This window comes from Zalophus californianus, chromosome 2 (genome assembly GCF_009762305.2).
Source record: "Zalophus californianus isolate mZalCal1 chromosome 2, mZalCal1.pri.v2, whole genome shotgun sequence".
In the NCBI taxonomy this organism is placed as follows: Eukaryota; Metazoa; Chordata; class Mammalia; order Carnivora; family Otariidae; genus Zalophus; species Zalophus californianus.
The window spans coordinates 71856005-71871963 of NC_045596.1; the positions used below are offsets into that span (position 1 = coordinate 71856005).

Consider the following 15959-nt stretch of genomic DNA (forward strand, 5'->3'; position numbering starts at 1 on the left):
ATAACTGTTTTGTATATTCCTCTCCCATATGACTTTTTGCTCCTTCATTCTCCCCATCACATTGTGATTATCAACCTTACCTCTCCAAAAATCAGGGGTAGTTTCAGTGGTGAGAAAATTTTAGGATTATTAAACTAATTTCCACATGTTTTTGCCCATGAATTCATCTCAGAATTTCTGAAGATGTAGAATTACAGAACTACATTATAGGAAGACTTGTGTGCCTTCCCGCCTTTTTAAATTTTTAAATTTTAAATTTTTTTCTTTTTTAATAAAGCAAGCAAAACGTGAGTTTTTTCCCAAATTGTGATTTTTTTAAATAAGTAAAGTGACTAAACTATAACTGAACATTAAGCACATCTTGAAATATTTTATTAAACTAAAATAGAAACTGGTTGCCCATAGAAAATAAATTCAAGGATTTTACCTTAGTTTACTCTGCTTCTCTTATTCCCATCCAGCCACATTGTCAGCACTGTATTCTTCAGCCAAACCCACAGGTCTCCTCTCCCCATGCATACTCTGATTCTTCATATTGGGATTTTAGCACCAGCTAATCCTTGTGTTATTAGGGATGTCTGAATTTATGTAAACCTCTTCTAACCTTTCTATTTTGAGTAGACAAAGAACTGTGGTAGGTGCAATTATTTAATCTAACTTCACTATGTTAAATTTTTAAAATTCTGCATTGACCTTCTGGGAAACCTTTTTCACAGGAAACTTCAATGGTAACCATTTAAAGCAGACTCTAACATTTCTGTGCAACCCTGTTTGATTCATATCTATGATTGGTTCCTTTTACCCCCTCCCGAGTTAGTTTCTCTCTTTCTTGCAGGTAATTAATCCAGTTCACATTCAAATTTTGTATTCAACCTAAGCATTTCCATAATGCCCATCACCATATGTAACAGCTCTCCCGCTGTTTGATAAATGGGGTTTATAAAGCGGAATATCTCAAAAGCGTCAATTCCCAGAGCTGTGGTTGCTGCTAACCCTGGTAGAAGTAACACTTTCAACTAGCTTACCAAGTTCCTCTCGGACATCTGGAGGACGAGGTAACTCTCTCATGTTAACCAGCTTTTGCTGAAAAGCAAACTAGCTGAGCTGAAAGAAAATGGAAGACATCCTGTAATGACTTCCTATTACTGAAGTGCATGTTCCTATGGGCATAACCCTGATATAAAAGGCAGAAGGTGCCACAGGAAATGTTCAGATCTCAACATTGCACTGTTAGAAACCCCATCCCTTCCTCATTAGGGGTGGCAGGTGGTCCAGGAGGCTGCACAACCCTTTCTGATGATGATGACAACCGTGGGAGTAATCAAACCCTATGGCTGAAGAATTTAGCTGCGTGGACAGCTTTCTAGTTCAGATGCCTGGAGCTCAGGAGCAGTGTCATTTAATAATTTTATTATTATTTCTGGGGTGAGTCATCAAAAGTTACTTTTTCCTGTCTGTACTCGGCCTACTTTCTTTAAAGACACTTGAAAGTTTTAGAAAATATGTACTTATTAATGAGCATATTCTTTATTTCTTTAATTTTTTTAAAGATTTTAAAAATTTTATTTATTTGACAGAGAGAGAGAGCATGAGAGAGCACAAGCAGGGGGAGGGGCAGGCAGAGGGAGAAGCAGGCTCCCCACTGAGCAGGGAGGCTGATGTGGGGGCTCCATCCCAGGACGCTGGAATCATGACCTGAGCTGAGGGCAGATGCTTAACCTACTGAGCCATGCAGGAGCCCCCGTTTGTGACTTAAAAATTTGCAGTGTTATTTTTAGGTAACTAACAGTGGTTTGCATTGTGATACATGAGACCAAGTTCATTTGTTAATTGTAGAAGTGGTTAACTATAGGTATTATAATCTCTCTTCCTCTGGACGTGCATGACATTTTTAAGCTGATTAATCCTCCTGATAGTTCTATAAAGTAGGTCAGTATTACCATCCCAGGTATATGTAAAGGAGAACAGGAAAGGGAGTTGAGTTTCAGTTTTGCTTGGGTGCTGACAGTTTGTTTTAGTAATCAGAAAATTTTGTTGATGGACATCTTTTTAACCGCAGGCTGCTTGGAAGGGCACAATAGAATTTTATTCTTAAACTGTTTTTCTTCTTTACTTTTAGTCTTCACTCATTCCTTACAAAAGAAACAAAAGGTTATAAACTTGGCCACCAAGAAGCTTGTATTCTTTAATTTACTGGTTAAATGCCAGATATACTTAAGGTGCTTTGATTAAAGGTATGGAAAAACAGTTCCTTTTTCATCTTTAAAACTATCAGGTGACTGCCAGCTAATCTGGGGGAAAAACACACATGATAATTCACATCTCAGGCTGATAGATTTTATTTTGCCTTGCAGTTTGCCTCTTGTTCTTTCTTCCTTTATTTCCTTGAATTATTTACTTCCTGTCATTGATTCAGCAGGTGTTTACTGAGTGACTAGACTACTAGGTTCCTCATTTGTCACAGTTACTGTCAGAACACAATGCATTTAGTGCAGATCCTACCCTTTGGGAGTTTACAGGCTAGGTGGGAATGTAAGATGTGTTCCTGTTGTTTCTGTAATGATTATGTAATCCAGTTCACCATGTGCCAAGCAAGTGATCAGGGTCCTAAGTGTGTCAAAATAAGAGTTGTAGTGAAGAGTCAGGTCTAAATCAGGTCACCAACATTGCTACATTCAGATTTCTCACAGATGCCATCTTTTACAACCACACACATATAAAGTTCAAGTTTATCTTGGGTTTGTGAGCTTTGTGGAAGGAGTGAAATCTAGCAGTCGGAGAAGGGGCAGCTTTGGAAATGGTGTCATTCTCCAGGGATTTTCCATGACGTTAGTGGGTAAGTCCACCTTTTACTTCTGAATTTTTGTGTTGCAGTAACAGTCTTGTCATTTTGATGATCTCTGGTATACCTTTGGTGATCTGTGATCTTGATGGATCTAGGATAGGTAGAATGTTTTTAGGAAATTTATCAGTCTGGATGTTATATGTCTATTCAGCTGACATTTTACAGTTCTTCATGAATCTGAGTAAATACCCTTTCATAGCATGTAATGTTGAAATCTTTGGTAACTCTCCAGCAGATAAACTGTCTCCTGTCCTTGCAGATTTTGGATTAGTTTTTTACTCATTTTAAGACATGTATTGCATTTCTATTACAATTATTAAATGACTCATAGCAGTTGAAATTGTTATTGTGAGTGATTTTAATTTGGAGTGTTAGCTAATTATGGAGGCATTATAATGAATAAGAGCGTGGACTCTGGAGCCAGACTGCCTGTATTGTAATCCCGGCTTTGCCACTCACTGGTTGTGTGATTCTGGAAAAGTTGCTTAACGTCTCTGTGTCCTGGTTTTCTTAGTTGTAAAACGTGGGTAATAATATCTACATATTAGGATTTTGTGAGGATTTAATAAGTTTATCTCAGGTGTTTGTAATAATGCCTGGCCCAAAGTAAGGACTCAGTTAGGTGCTCCCAGTAGTAGTGTGTGGTAACATCTTCCATTACAATTTTTTTGATCTTACTGTTCTATGATATTAAATTAATAAATTCATTACACATATATATACATAAAAATAAGTACTTTGATCATTTTTATAGGTTCCCTTAACACTATAGGATTTGGTGAATGGTCTGTGCATACAGGGGAGGGAGATGCTATAAGCTAGGGTCATTAAGAGAAGCTGCACACATGCTAATTTTTATATTTTGAGTTTTAAAGGATAGTCTTTTTTAAAAAATTTTAAAATTAATTTGTTATTGTTATGTTAATCACCATACATTACATCATTAGTTTTTGATGTAGTGTTCCATGATTCATTGTTTGTGCATTATACCCAGTGCTCCATGCAGAACATGCCCTCTTTAATACCCATCACCAGGCTAACCCATCCCCCCACACCCCTCCCCTCTAGAACCCTCAGTTTGTTTTTCAGAGTCCACAGTCTCTCATGGTTCATCTCCCCCTCCGATTTCTCCCTCTTCATTCTTCCCCTCCTAAAGGATAGTCTTTATTTTATTTTTTAAGATTTTTTATTTATTTGAGAGAGCGAGAACGAGAGAGAGAGCATGAGAGGGGTTAGGGTTCGAGGGAGAAGCAGACTCCCTGCTGAGAAGGGAGCCTGATGCGGAACTCCATCCTGGGACTCTGGGATCATGACCTGAGCCGAAGGCAGTCTCTTAACCAACTGAGCCACCCAGGCGCCTTGGATAGTCTTTATTTTAAACTTTTTGGGGTCTTTTACCTTATTGGTCCCAAGAAAACTACCTTGCATATATATTGGCACTCTGTAAAAATGGGTTATCCACGTATGGACATGCATACATATATGTTCTCTTTATGCCGTGGTTAACATTGCCTCCAGCATTCTGGTCCAAAATTGCAAAGGGAAATGAAGTGAATTAGGCCACTGTGGACATTATAGTATTCCAAGGGCTACTGTGTGATGCTCCTAGAGGACTGGAAGTGGTTTGGCAACAGTTAGCCAGGTGATTTGATCTTGCCACAGGTCCAGAAAATAGGGCACAATCAATTTATGCTGAGCCCACCTGAATTCTGTGTGGGATTACTTTAGGCTTCTTGTTAGCTTTGGTGGGGGGTGAATCTTTGAGCAGGGATCTAAATGACTTGAAAGAAGGTAAGTGGTTTTCCTTTCTACATTCTGCAGTTGCCTAAGAAGAAATCACTTTGGAGTCTGAACCTGTCTGATCCTGTTTTTTTTTTTTTTTTTAAATGGGCCTGTGCTTATGGCCAGGATGCTTTCAGCTGTAACAGAATACTAAGCTACATTTCTGCAGGAACAATGAGTAAAACTTAAGATCTCTTTATAGAGAGTTTTAGGATTGGTTAAATCAGCACAAGGACACCATTGGGCACGCAGGTGCTTGCCATCTTTCTGTTCTGCCATCTTCAGTCTATTGTCTTTCCTTGGGCTTGCCCCTTCACGGTCACCAGGTGACTGCCACAGTTCCAGGCATCACATTCTCACACAGCTGTATTCAAAGGCAGATGGGAAGGGGAGTTTTCTTTTGTGTCACCTTTCAAAAATGGGGAAAACCTCACCTAGGAACCCCGTTGCGTACATCCTCCTTTGTCTCATTGGCCAGGCCTGGGGTACGTGCCTACCATAGACCAGTCACTGCTGTTCCTGAGTAAGTGAAATAGGAAATATTGGTTTGGCATAGTCAGGTGTCATCTCCTAGGACTGGGGAGGGGCCCAGCAACCCTAAGGGTTCTAGTGCAAGGAGAAAATGGGAGATGGCTAATGGGTAAGCAACACACAGCATCTTCCACAAGGCCGATTTCATAATGTGTGCAGTCTAGGGTCTTTGCCACCTTAAAGTGGAATCATGGCATCTTATTTTTGCTCATATTATAATCTGTAGTTCCTTTTATGAAATCAACAACAACACCTTAACATTGGCCTCGAACAAAACTGATGGCTATCATTATGAGGCAATGACTTTGTAGTGTTTATTATGTATGATATGGAATTGTGTATTTCTTAAGAGTTAGTAGCTTTGTATTTAAGTGCTAAGCACAGCGTGGTAGGTACATAGGGTAGGAAATGTGTTAAATAAATACATGTCTCATAGGTTTTACTATTTTGTTACTTTGCCATGTTCTGTATGGGTTCTGGGAGGTTTCTGGAGTTAGGTCAACAAAGATCAGAATGATCTTTGTTTAAAGAAGATCACAGAATTTTAAGGATGGAGGATAAAAGAGTGACTTGAATGGTCAATATTTCCATTCATGAGGCTTCACAGAACTAACATTGGATTTAGTATCACACAGCAGAACTTCTCTAAAGGGAGCTGCAGTAGCCTCGGCTACTTCAGCTCAGTTAACTTATCAGTTTAACCCCCCCCCTTTTTTTTAAGATTTTATTCATTTGAGAGAGAGAAAAAGCACAAGTGGGGGGAGGGGTAGAGGGAGAAGCAGGCTCCCCACATGATACTCCGCCTGATACCATAATGTGGGACTCGATCCTAGGACTCTAGGATCATGACCTGAGTGGAAGGGAGAGGCTTAACCAACTGAGCCACCTAGGCGTCCCCAGTTTAACCCATTTTTAGAAAGACTGCAGAGATCATGAGTGTCCTCAGAACAGTGCCTTTAGCAAGTAGTAACACCTGGGCCATGAATCAGGCATTCATTTATCAGTGATCCTCCTGCATTTAACTGTCACACTAATTTGAAATCATGAAGTGAAGCAAACACTAAAGTATACCCTTTCTAATACCTCCCAGTCCTTACCACCACACCTTTCCCCAGCAGTAAGTAAATTTCCAGGACTGTGAATATCCATTTATTGCTATGATTGATACAAATACCTTCCAGTGATAGGAGGCTTTTTTTATTTTAACAGAATGTGTAGCTATGAGTTTATGTATAAGGCAGTGGTGGATGGATGGGGAGTGGAGTTTTGTAGTGCTGCAGATTTATGCTCCTTGCCAATTCTCTAGCTCACTGATGTGGTTGTAAGATTTTTTGGGTCTGATTTAGAGCCTGCATTTATCCCCAAGTGCTTTACCAGCAAGGGTCTGCTTTGCCAGTATGCTGTTTTTTGTTTTTTTTTGGATGCCGTAATTAGCCTGTTATATTGAAAGTTTAATTTTCTTTCTTGTGATATTTTTCTCCTTTGATACTCTATTAGGTATTGAAATGACAACATTTGTAGTGGACTCAGACTTTCAAAGGAATATGATTTACTTCATTAAAATTTGAGAGTGAGAACTTTCCATGAGGTCCAGTCACAATAGCATCTCAGCTGTCAACTATTTGGGGAGTTATGCATGTTGCTAGGAAGAGAGCTCTAAGGCTTTTTATTTTTCCCCCTTAATGCGACTACGCTAACAGTGACTGTATTTCCTGTGCTGTACTTTTCATCCCCGTCACTTAATCATTCTGTGGTTGGAAGCCTATACTGCCCACTCCCCTTCACCCATTTTGCCCACCACCCCTACCCCCCTTCCCTCTGGCAACCACCAGTTCTCTGTATTTATGGGTCAGTTTCTGCTTTTTTTGCTTGTTTATTCATTTGTTTTTTAGATTCCACATATAAATGAAATCATATGGTATTTGTCTTTCTCTGATTTATTTCACTTAGTATAATACCCTCTAGGTCCATCCATGTTGTCATAAATGGCCTCATTCTTATGGCTGAGTAATATTTTGCCAAATGCATGTATGCCACATCTTCTTTATCCATTTATCTGTCGATGGACACCTGGGTTGCTTTCATATCTCGGCTATTATAAATAATGTTATCATACACATGGGGGTGCATATAGCTTTTCTAATCAGTGTTCTTGCTTTCTTTGGGTAAATACCCACTAGTGAAATGTATGAAATTTCTGTTTTTAATTTTTTGAGGTGCCTCCATACCATTTTCCATAGTGGCTGCACTAATTTAGGGCTCCTTTTTAAAACCTCTTTTCAAAGTCATATTAATGAGAGCTTGCAGAGAGTCCTTAACAATTTAAAGAACCTGTTTCCCACTTTGCATAGATTTGTGGTCAATGTACTTTCTCACGTGAGAAGAATTTATCATTGATTGGTTTGGAATCGGCCTAGTGCTGTATGAATAGTGCTGATCATGGTTAAATAAATTGTGCTGAATGAGACAGCAAGTTCTCCATTCTGCCTGTACTCAGAGGCTGTGGGGCACACATTCAAAGTAGTGCAGGAACATGGGGCTCATTATGCTCTTAGATGCAAGTTCCCTGGTTTCCTTTAAGGAGGTGAAGGCTGCTGATGGGCCACGGTGGGTCTCCTCCAAGCCTAGCTGGAAGTAAGACTATCGGCAACCAGGAAAAGAGAAAGGAGAGATAGGAAAAGTGGAAAGAGCAGTCATGCTGAGCTCACCAGGAGGCACAAGTTAAAAGCTCTTTTTTCTTCATATGGTGGAAAGAATGCTGAGTTAATTATGGAATGTTTCTGTTTACTGTGAGGTGGCACATGATAGAGATACCCCGAACTAGGGACACCTGGGTGGCTCAGTCGGTTAAGCGTCTGCCTTCAGCTAGGGTCATAATCTCAGGGTCCTGGGATCAAGTCCAGCATCGGGCTCCCTGCTCAGCGGGGAGTCTGCCTCTCCCTCTGCCGCTCCCCCTGCTTATTCTCTCTTTCTCCCCCCATAAATAAATTAAAATCTAAAAAAAAAAAGATATCCCAAACTAGCTAGTCATGCATGAGAAGTTGGAAGTTTTTTTTTAAAGGTTTTTATTTATTTATTCATTCAAGACACAGAGATAGAGAGAGTATGAGCAGGGGGAGAAGCAGGCCCCCCGCTGAGCAGGGAGCCCGATGTGGGGCTCCAAGGACCCTGGGATCACGACCTGAGCTGAAGGCAGACGCCTAACCATCTGAGCCACCCAGGCGCCGCAAGTTTTTTTTTTTTTTTTAAAGATTTTATTTCTTTGACAGAGAGAGACACAGTGAGAGAGGGAACACAGCAGGGGGAGTGGGAGAGGGAGAAGCACGCTTCCCGCCAAGCAGGATCCTGATGTGGGGCTTGATCCCAGGACCCTGGGATCATGACCTGAGCTGAAGGCAGACGCTTAATGACTGAGCCACCCAGGCGCCCTGAGAAGTTGGAATTTTTATTGTGATGTCTTGATGAGTGTTAGCCCACGCTTTACACATCTTTCTGTTCTTCTTCATTGAAGGTAGTTTCTGAAGCACAAGAGCTTTGATGAATGCATTTAGTGTTTCCATGTGGAGACAAAATAGTGGTGAACGGTATATGAGTATACATATTCTGGCTATTTTATGCTCTCCTTTTGGTTACTGCATATAATTCAGATCAACTGGATGCCTGTCTCCTTTCTTTACTATTCTAGCTTGTCATTAAGCATTGGCTACCCTCTTTATGGAGGAGGACTTATCTGTAGGCTTTGTAAAGCTTTTGTAAATAGCTACTTTTTATATTTCTAAAGGTGCATCAGCAGCATAGTTTGAATGAGGGGAGGGTGCCAGTACACATCACCCAGGATTGGGCAGGACCACTGGACCCATAGAATTTCTTTCCCTTGTCATTTTATGAGCTCAAGAAAAAGCCAAACTCTTAGTCCATCTCCTCATTGCCCATCCTTTTGTTAAATCACTTTATGAATTACCATTTAACTGCCTTGATTAGGTATTTTGGGTCAGAAAAACACTATTTCAAGTTTGTCCACAGTTTAAATGTACCACTGACTTTGGCAGTGTTCCAGCCAAACAGAGCTGTCTAGAGACCTTCTTAGGATTGACCCTAAAGTGTCAGTGGCGGGGGGGTGGGTGGGGGGAGCATCAGGCTTCAGTGCACGTGGATGAAACCAACCAGTGAAAGATCTGTGACAGGAAAGACTGGAGGGAGCCCAAGACTTAAATGAATTCTTCTCTGTTCTAGTTTAAGTGCCTCCTCTCTGTCCCTTGCTCTGAACTGGTTGTCATCATGACCAGGCCAGAGCCACAAATCAAGAAGCCATCGGTCGTGCTTCATTTCTGTTGTTCTCTTCCCTAATGGAATTCTTGACTATGTATGTCTCAGTTTTTTGTAATTTGCATGTTTATATTAAGGACTAGGGCACTTTGACTTTCTTTACACTTTTGTGTAGGATTTATTTCTGGTCGAGAATGCATGGCTGCCCAGGTGAGTCGGGCACATGATACCAGAGCATTTCAGTGGGAAAGGATTGTTTACTTAATACGTGGAATTGATACAGTTGGCTGTTTATCTGCAAATAGACCTAGACCCCCTAGCTCCCGCCATATTCAAAAGTAACTTCCAGATGTATGAAGGACATAAATGTAAAAAGTAAAACTACAAAAATGATAGGAAAAAAATTAGGGGACTGTGTTTAGAATTGGGGGTTCTAAAGTGAGACAGGTAGTCCAGAAGCCATAAAGGAAATGATGGGCAGATTTGCATGAAATTAAATTTTTTTTCTGTGATATAAAGCATTCATGAATAAAACCAAAAGATGAGTCTAGACTGAGAGAAATCATGCCATGAATTGCCAGGTAAAAGTTTCATATCTCAAATATAGCAGAGCATCTTCAAGTTGATAAGAAAAAGATAAGGAACCCTTTAATAAAATGGACATTTTACAGAGGAGCACTTAAAATTGCCAATGAATATATGCAAATATGTTCAGGGAAATGAAGATTAAAATGAGATACCATTTTTTCCATCCATTTGATTGGCAAAAAAATTTCAATTTTTTTCCAATACCACTGCTCACTGGTATTGGAAAATGGGTGCTGTCATGTGCTAATTGAAGAAGTGTGAGCTGCTACAGTCTTTTTGTAAATCAACTCGCTGTATTTAGTAAAATTTAAAATGGTTATACCTTTTGAATAAGCAGTTCTATTTTTAAGCTTCCTTACACAAATAAAAATGTTAATATATAGCAGAAGGAAATATTTCTAAGAATGCTCACTGCAGCAGTGTTTTCAGTGGTAAAGTAATGAAAACAGCTTGCTCATACTCCAGGGAAGAGGTTGAATAAATATAACGGACAGTCACAAGTTCAAACTTTTAGGTACCATCTTTATACTGTTGACTCACAAATTATTTCCAGCCTCATTTTCACTGAATTCTAGACTTGGTGTCCATTTACAGTCTCCACTTGGATGTGTAATTGGCATCTTAAGCTTAACAGATCCCAAGCCAAACCCTGTTTTTCCCTCAAACCTGTTCCCCACCTATTTTCTCAATTTTTGTAAATGGCAGTTCCAGCTGTCAGGTCAAAAACCTTGAAGGCATCCCTGAACCCACCTCCCTCACTTCACTACCCTGTGAATTTCTCCCCCTGCCCCACCAAGCCCCAGCACCTCCTGTTTCCCTTCCCCACTTTGCTTTTCTTCATAGTTTAGACCTATCTCATATACTGCTTTCTCTCTGTGTCTCTCTCTTATATTTGTTTAAGCTCCATGAGGATCAGGGCTATTTTGTATCTCCCAACACCTAGAATAGTGTCTGGCATATGTAAGTGCTGCCTTCAGGAATTGTTTTTTGAATAAATGAGTGATTATATTATAGAAAGAAACAAAGTTTCTAATTAAGGAGTATAGGATCCCTTTTTGTACAAATAAAATCAAACCAAATAGGTCAGAGAAAGGCAAATGCCATATTAGCTGTTATGTGTGGATCCAAAAAAAAGGGAAAAAGAAACCCAAGCTCTTACGTACAGAGAACAGTTAGTGGTTGCCAGAGGCAGGGGTAGGGAGGGGTGGGTGAAACAGGAGAAGGTGGTCAAAAGGTGCAAGTCCTGAGGATGTGATATATAGCGTAGCGAGTTTAGCAGATGGTATTGTATATTTGAAAGTTGCTAAGAGAGTAGATCTTAAAAGCTGTCATAACAAGAAAAAAATTGTAATTAGGTATGGTGATGGATGTTACCTAGACTTATTGTGGTGATCATCTCGCAGTATATACAAATATCGAATCATTATGTTGTATATAATATAATGTTGTATGTCAGTTATTCCTCAAATCAGAAAAGTTCATTGCAGCTCCCTGAGAAAAAAGTCAACCCAAAACTTTATTGAAAAAAAAATGATGTCCCTTTGATTTTTCCTTCCTGTGACTCTAATGTGGAATTTATTTGTAGACAGGCTTACATGGCTTCAGCTGTCGGGCATTTGCATTGGCCTGTAGTGAGCTCCCTGTCTACAGAGGTGAAGCTGTGAGAAAGAAGGGCACTCCTAGAAAGACTGCCTGCACTCCTGCAGCAGATTTGCCTGATTTGCTTTTGGGGAAGTATTTATGAAATCAGTTGGAAGTACAGTTGATTCTTGAACAACACAGGGGTTGGGGGTACTGACCCCTATGCTGTCGAAAATCCGTGTATAACTTTTGCCTTCCCCAAAACTTAACTACAAATAGCCTACTGTTGACTGGAAGCCATGCTGATAACATAAACGGTCGATTAACATGTGTTTTGTAGGTTATATGTATTATGTACTGTATTCTTAGAATAAAGTAAGCTAGAGAAAGGAAAATGTCGTTAAGAAAATCATAAGGGGAGAAAATACATTTATAGGAGCATACTGTATTTGTCAAAAAAAAATCCATATGTCAGTGGACCCATGTAGTTCAAATCTATGGTATTCAGGGGTCAACTGTATATTGTTGGTGCGGGGGACCCAAATATATTGAGTATTGATATCCTACAGTGTCTTAGTTCCCTTACCCAAATATATATTGAGTTTCTTTTGTCTCTTAAAACTATAAGTATTCCAGAATGAAGTCATGATTACCTCTGTGGTAGATAATTACACTTGCATTTTAATGACAGACTGCTGACTTAGGCTTGTACTCATCCTCCACCTTGAGACATCTTTGTTTTTAATAATAGCTTTATTGAGATATAATTCACATAGCATACAATTTACTCACTTAAGGTATACAATTCAGTGGTTTTTAGTATATTCAGAGTTGTGCAGCCATCACCATGATCAATTTTATTTTATTTTTTTTTTTTTTAAAGATTTATTTATTTATTTATTTGAAAGAGAGAGAATGAGAGAGAGAGAGGGAGCACATGAGAGGGGGGAGGGTCAGAGGGAGAAGCAGACTCCCCGCTGAGTAGGGAGCCCGACACGGGACTCGATCCCGGGACTCCAGGATCATGACCTGAGCCGAAGGCAGTCGCTTGACCAACTGAGCCACCCAGGCGCCCACCATGATCAATTTTAGAACATTTTCATCACCCCAAAGGAGACCTCATACCATTAGCAGTCATCCAACTCTTCTCCATTTCCCAACCACTGGCCTTGGGCGACGACTAATCTACTTTTGGCCCTCACAGATTTGCCTATTCTGGACATTTTATATAAATGAAATCATGCGATATATGGTTTTCTGTGACTGGCTGATTTTAATTTAGCATGTTTTTAAGATTGACAGCATATATTTCGTTTCTTTTTGTTGACAAATAATATTTCATTGCATAGATATATCGCATTTTGTTCATATGTGGTCCATTGATGGGCTTTTAGGATATTATTAATAATGCTGCTATGGACATTTGTGTACAAGTTTTTGTGTGGATATATGTTTTCATTTCTCTTAGGTATATACCTAGGAGTGGAATTGTTGGGTCATAGGGTAACTAGGTTTAACTTTTTTTGAGGCACTGCCAACTACTTTCCAAAGTGGTTGCACCATTTTACATTCTTGTTAGCAGAGTATGAGGGTGTGAGAGATTTTTTTAAAAATCAGATCTGTCCATAAGAGTGCCTACCTCAAGAGTCCCTGGTACATAGGAAGCAGGAAATAAGTGCTAGAAATTTTAGTATTATTGTTATAGCGGGTGCTCCATGTGTATAACAAGTTCAGAATCAGTGCAGTGTTTTGTGTGACAAAATGCATATAATGTAAAATTCACTGTCCTGTCCATTTTTTAGTGTACGGTTCAGTGGTATTAAATACATTATAAGGTTGTGCTACCATTACCACCATCTGTTTTTTTTTTTTTTTTAAGATTTTTAAATTTTATTTATTTGATAGAGAGATACAGCGAGAGAGGGAACATAAGCAGGGGGAGTGGGAGAGGGAGAAGCAGGCTTCCCGCTGAGCAGGGAGCCCGATGTGGGGCTTGATCCCAGGACCCTGGGACCATGACCTGAGCTGAAGGCAGATGCTTAGTGACTGAGCCATCCAGGCGCCCCCACCATCTGTTTCTAAAACTCTCTTTCCATCTTGTAAAACTGGAACAGTCACGCTCCATGTGTCCCCTCAGACGCCTGGCAGCACCATTCTGTGTTCTGATTTTTGACTAAACTACTTCATATAAGTGGAATCATACAGTATTTGTCTTTTTGTGATTGTCTTATTTCATTTAGCATAATTGCCTCAAGTTTTATCAGTGTTGTAGCATGTGTCAAAAGTTCCTTCCTTTTTAAGGCTGAGAAATATTCCATACTATGATATACTGCATTTTGTTATCCATTCATCTGTCAGTGGACATTTTGGTTGCTTCCATGTTTTAGCTATTTTGAATAATACTTCTAAGAACAGGGGTGTACAAATATATTTTTGAGACCCTGCTTCCAGATCTTTTGGGCATATACCCAGGAGTGGAATTGCTGTATCATCTGGTAATTCTATTTTTAATCTTTTGAGGAACCCCCATCCTGTTTTCCACAGGGGCTGCACCATTTTACATTCCCACCCACAGTGTACAGGGCTTCCAATTTCTCCTCATCCTCATCAACACTTGTTATTTTCTGTTTTTCTGATAGTAGCCATCCTAATGGGTGTGAGGTGGTATCTCATTATATTTTGATGTGCATTTCCTTAATGAGTAGTAATGTTGAACATCTTTTCATGTGCTTATGGGCCATTTAAGTATCTTCTTTTTTTTTTTAAGATTTTATTTATTTGACAGAGAGAGACACAGCAAGAACGGGAACACAAGCAGGGGGAGTGGGAGAGGGAGAAGCAGGCTTCCCACGGAGCAGGGAGTCCGATGCGGGGCTCGATCCCAGGATCTCAGCCTAATGACTGAGCCACCCAGGCGCCCCTTATTTAAGTATCTTCTTTGGAGAAATGTGTGTTCAAGTCCTTTCCACTTTTTGAATTGGGTGGTTTATCTTTTTGTTGTTAAGTCTTAGGGGTTTTCTGTATATTCTGGATATTATTCTCTTATCAGATATGCAAGTTGCAAAGATTTTCTCCCATTTTGTGAGGTGCCTTTTTTTACTCTGTTGAAAGTGTCTTTTGATGCATAATTTTTTTGTTGTTGTCATGAAGTCCAATTTACCTTTTTGTTTTCTTTTTTTGCCTGTGCCTTTGGCGTCATAGCCAAGAAATCCAAATGCCAAATCCAGTGTCATGAAGCTTTTCAATGCAATATTTTCTAACATTAGAATCGTTTGGACAATTAAAAAAACCACACAAAACATGCGGTCTTCCAAAATTTGCTGATTCAAGTGGTTAGGATGGACTTAGGTGTATGTATTCAGAAAAAAGACTCCCTTTTGAGTACTGACTCTGAGGAAGCTGTTCTAGGCCCTCTCAGGCTGGTTTGATTACTCATCCTTTGTCCTCATAATATGCTGTACACAATTTTGTCATTGGATTTACCTCACTATAATATAATCTTTAAGTCTGTCTTCTGTTAGAGATTTTGAGTCATGATGGATGGATGGATGGATGGGTGGGTGTTGTAATAACCAGCTATTTATCACTCGGGGCACATCTTGGATGTTCCCTCTTCCAAGAAGCCTCTCAGGGGTGCCTGAGTGGCTCAGTTGGTTAAGCATCTGCCTTCAGCTCATGTCATGATCCCAGGGTCCTGGGATCATGCCCTGCATCAGGCTCCTTGCTCAGTGGGGAGCCTACTTCTCCTTCTCCCTCTCCCCCTGCTTGTGTTCTCTCTCTCTCTCTCTCCCTCTCTCTGTCAAATAAATAAAATCTTGAAAAGAAAAGAAGAAGCCTCTCCTCTCTCTCCCCCATGCATGGGCTGGATTAGATGCCTGTCACATGGGCTGCCTTTAGCAGCCTGCACATGGTGCTGTAACATGAATTTGCATGCTTTGTTTGCCTCTTCAGTTAGAGGCAGAGGACAGAACCGTATCTTATTTGACAATCTCTTCAAATGGTGTTGGGAAAACTGGACAGCAACATGCAGAAGAATGAAACTGGACCACTTTCTTACATCATACATGAAAATAAATTCAAAATGGATGAAAGACCTAAATGTGAGACAGGAATCCATCAAAATCCCAGAGGAGAATACAGACAGCAGCCTCTGTGACCTCGGCTATAGCAACTTATGACTAAACACATCACTGGATGCAAGGGAAAACAAAGCAAAAATGTATTATTGGGAGTTCATCAAGATAAAAAGTTTCTGCACAGGAGCATCTGGGTGGCTCATATGGTTAAGTGTGCCTTTGGCTCAGGTCATAATCTCAGGGTCCTGGGATCGAGCCCCACATCAGGCTCCCTGCTCAGCAGGGAGTCT

General features: G+C 40.0%; 1 protein-coding gene across 6 annotated transcripts in view; it reads left to right on the plus strand.

Annotated features, from left to right (window-relative positions):
- HERC3 (HECT and RLD domain containing E3 ubiquitin protein ligase 3) overlaps window positions 1-15959 on the plus strand; it is a 128094-nt gene that overhangs the window by 16854 nt on the left and 95281 nt on the right. The window contains exon 1 of one of the 6 annotated variants that reach the window (XM_027597639.1): window positions 2638-2836. The exons of the other annotated variants lie outside the window; for them this stretch is intronic. Within the exon in view, the coding sequence (XP_027453440.1) occupies window positions 2824-2836 (13 nt within the window). The 5' untranslated portion in view covers window positions 2638-2823. Of the gene's footprint in view, window positions 1-2637; window positions 2837-15959 lie in introns of those variants that run through there. 6 annotated transcript variants of the gene reach the window in all.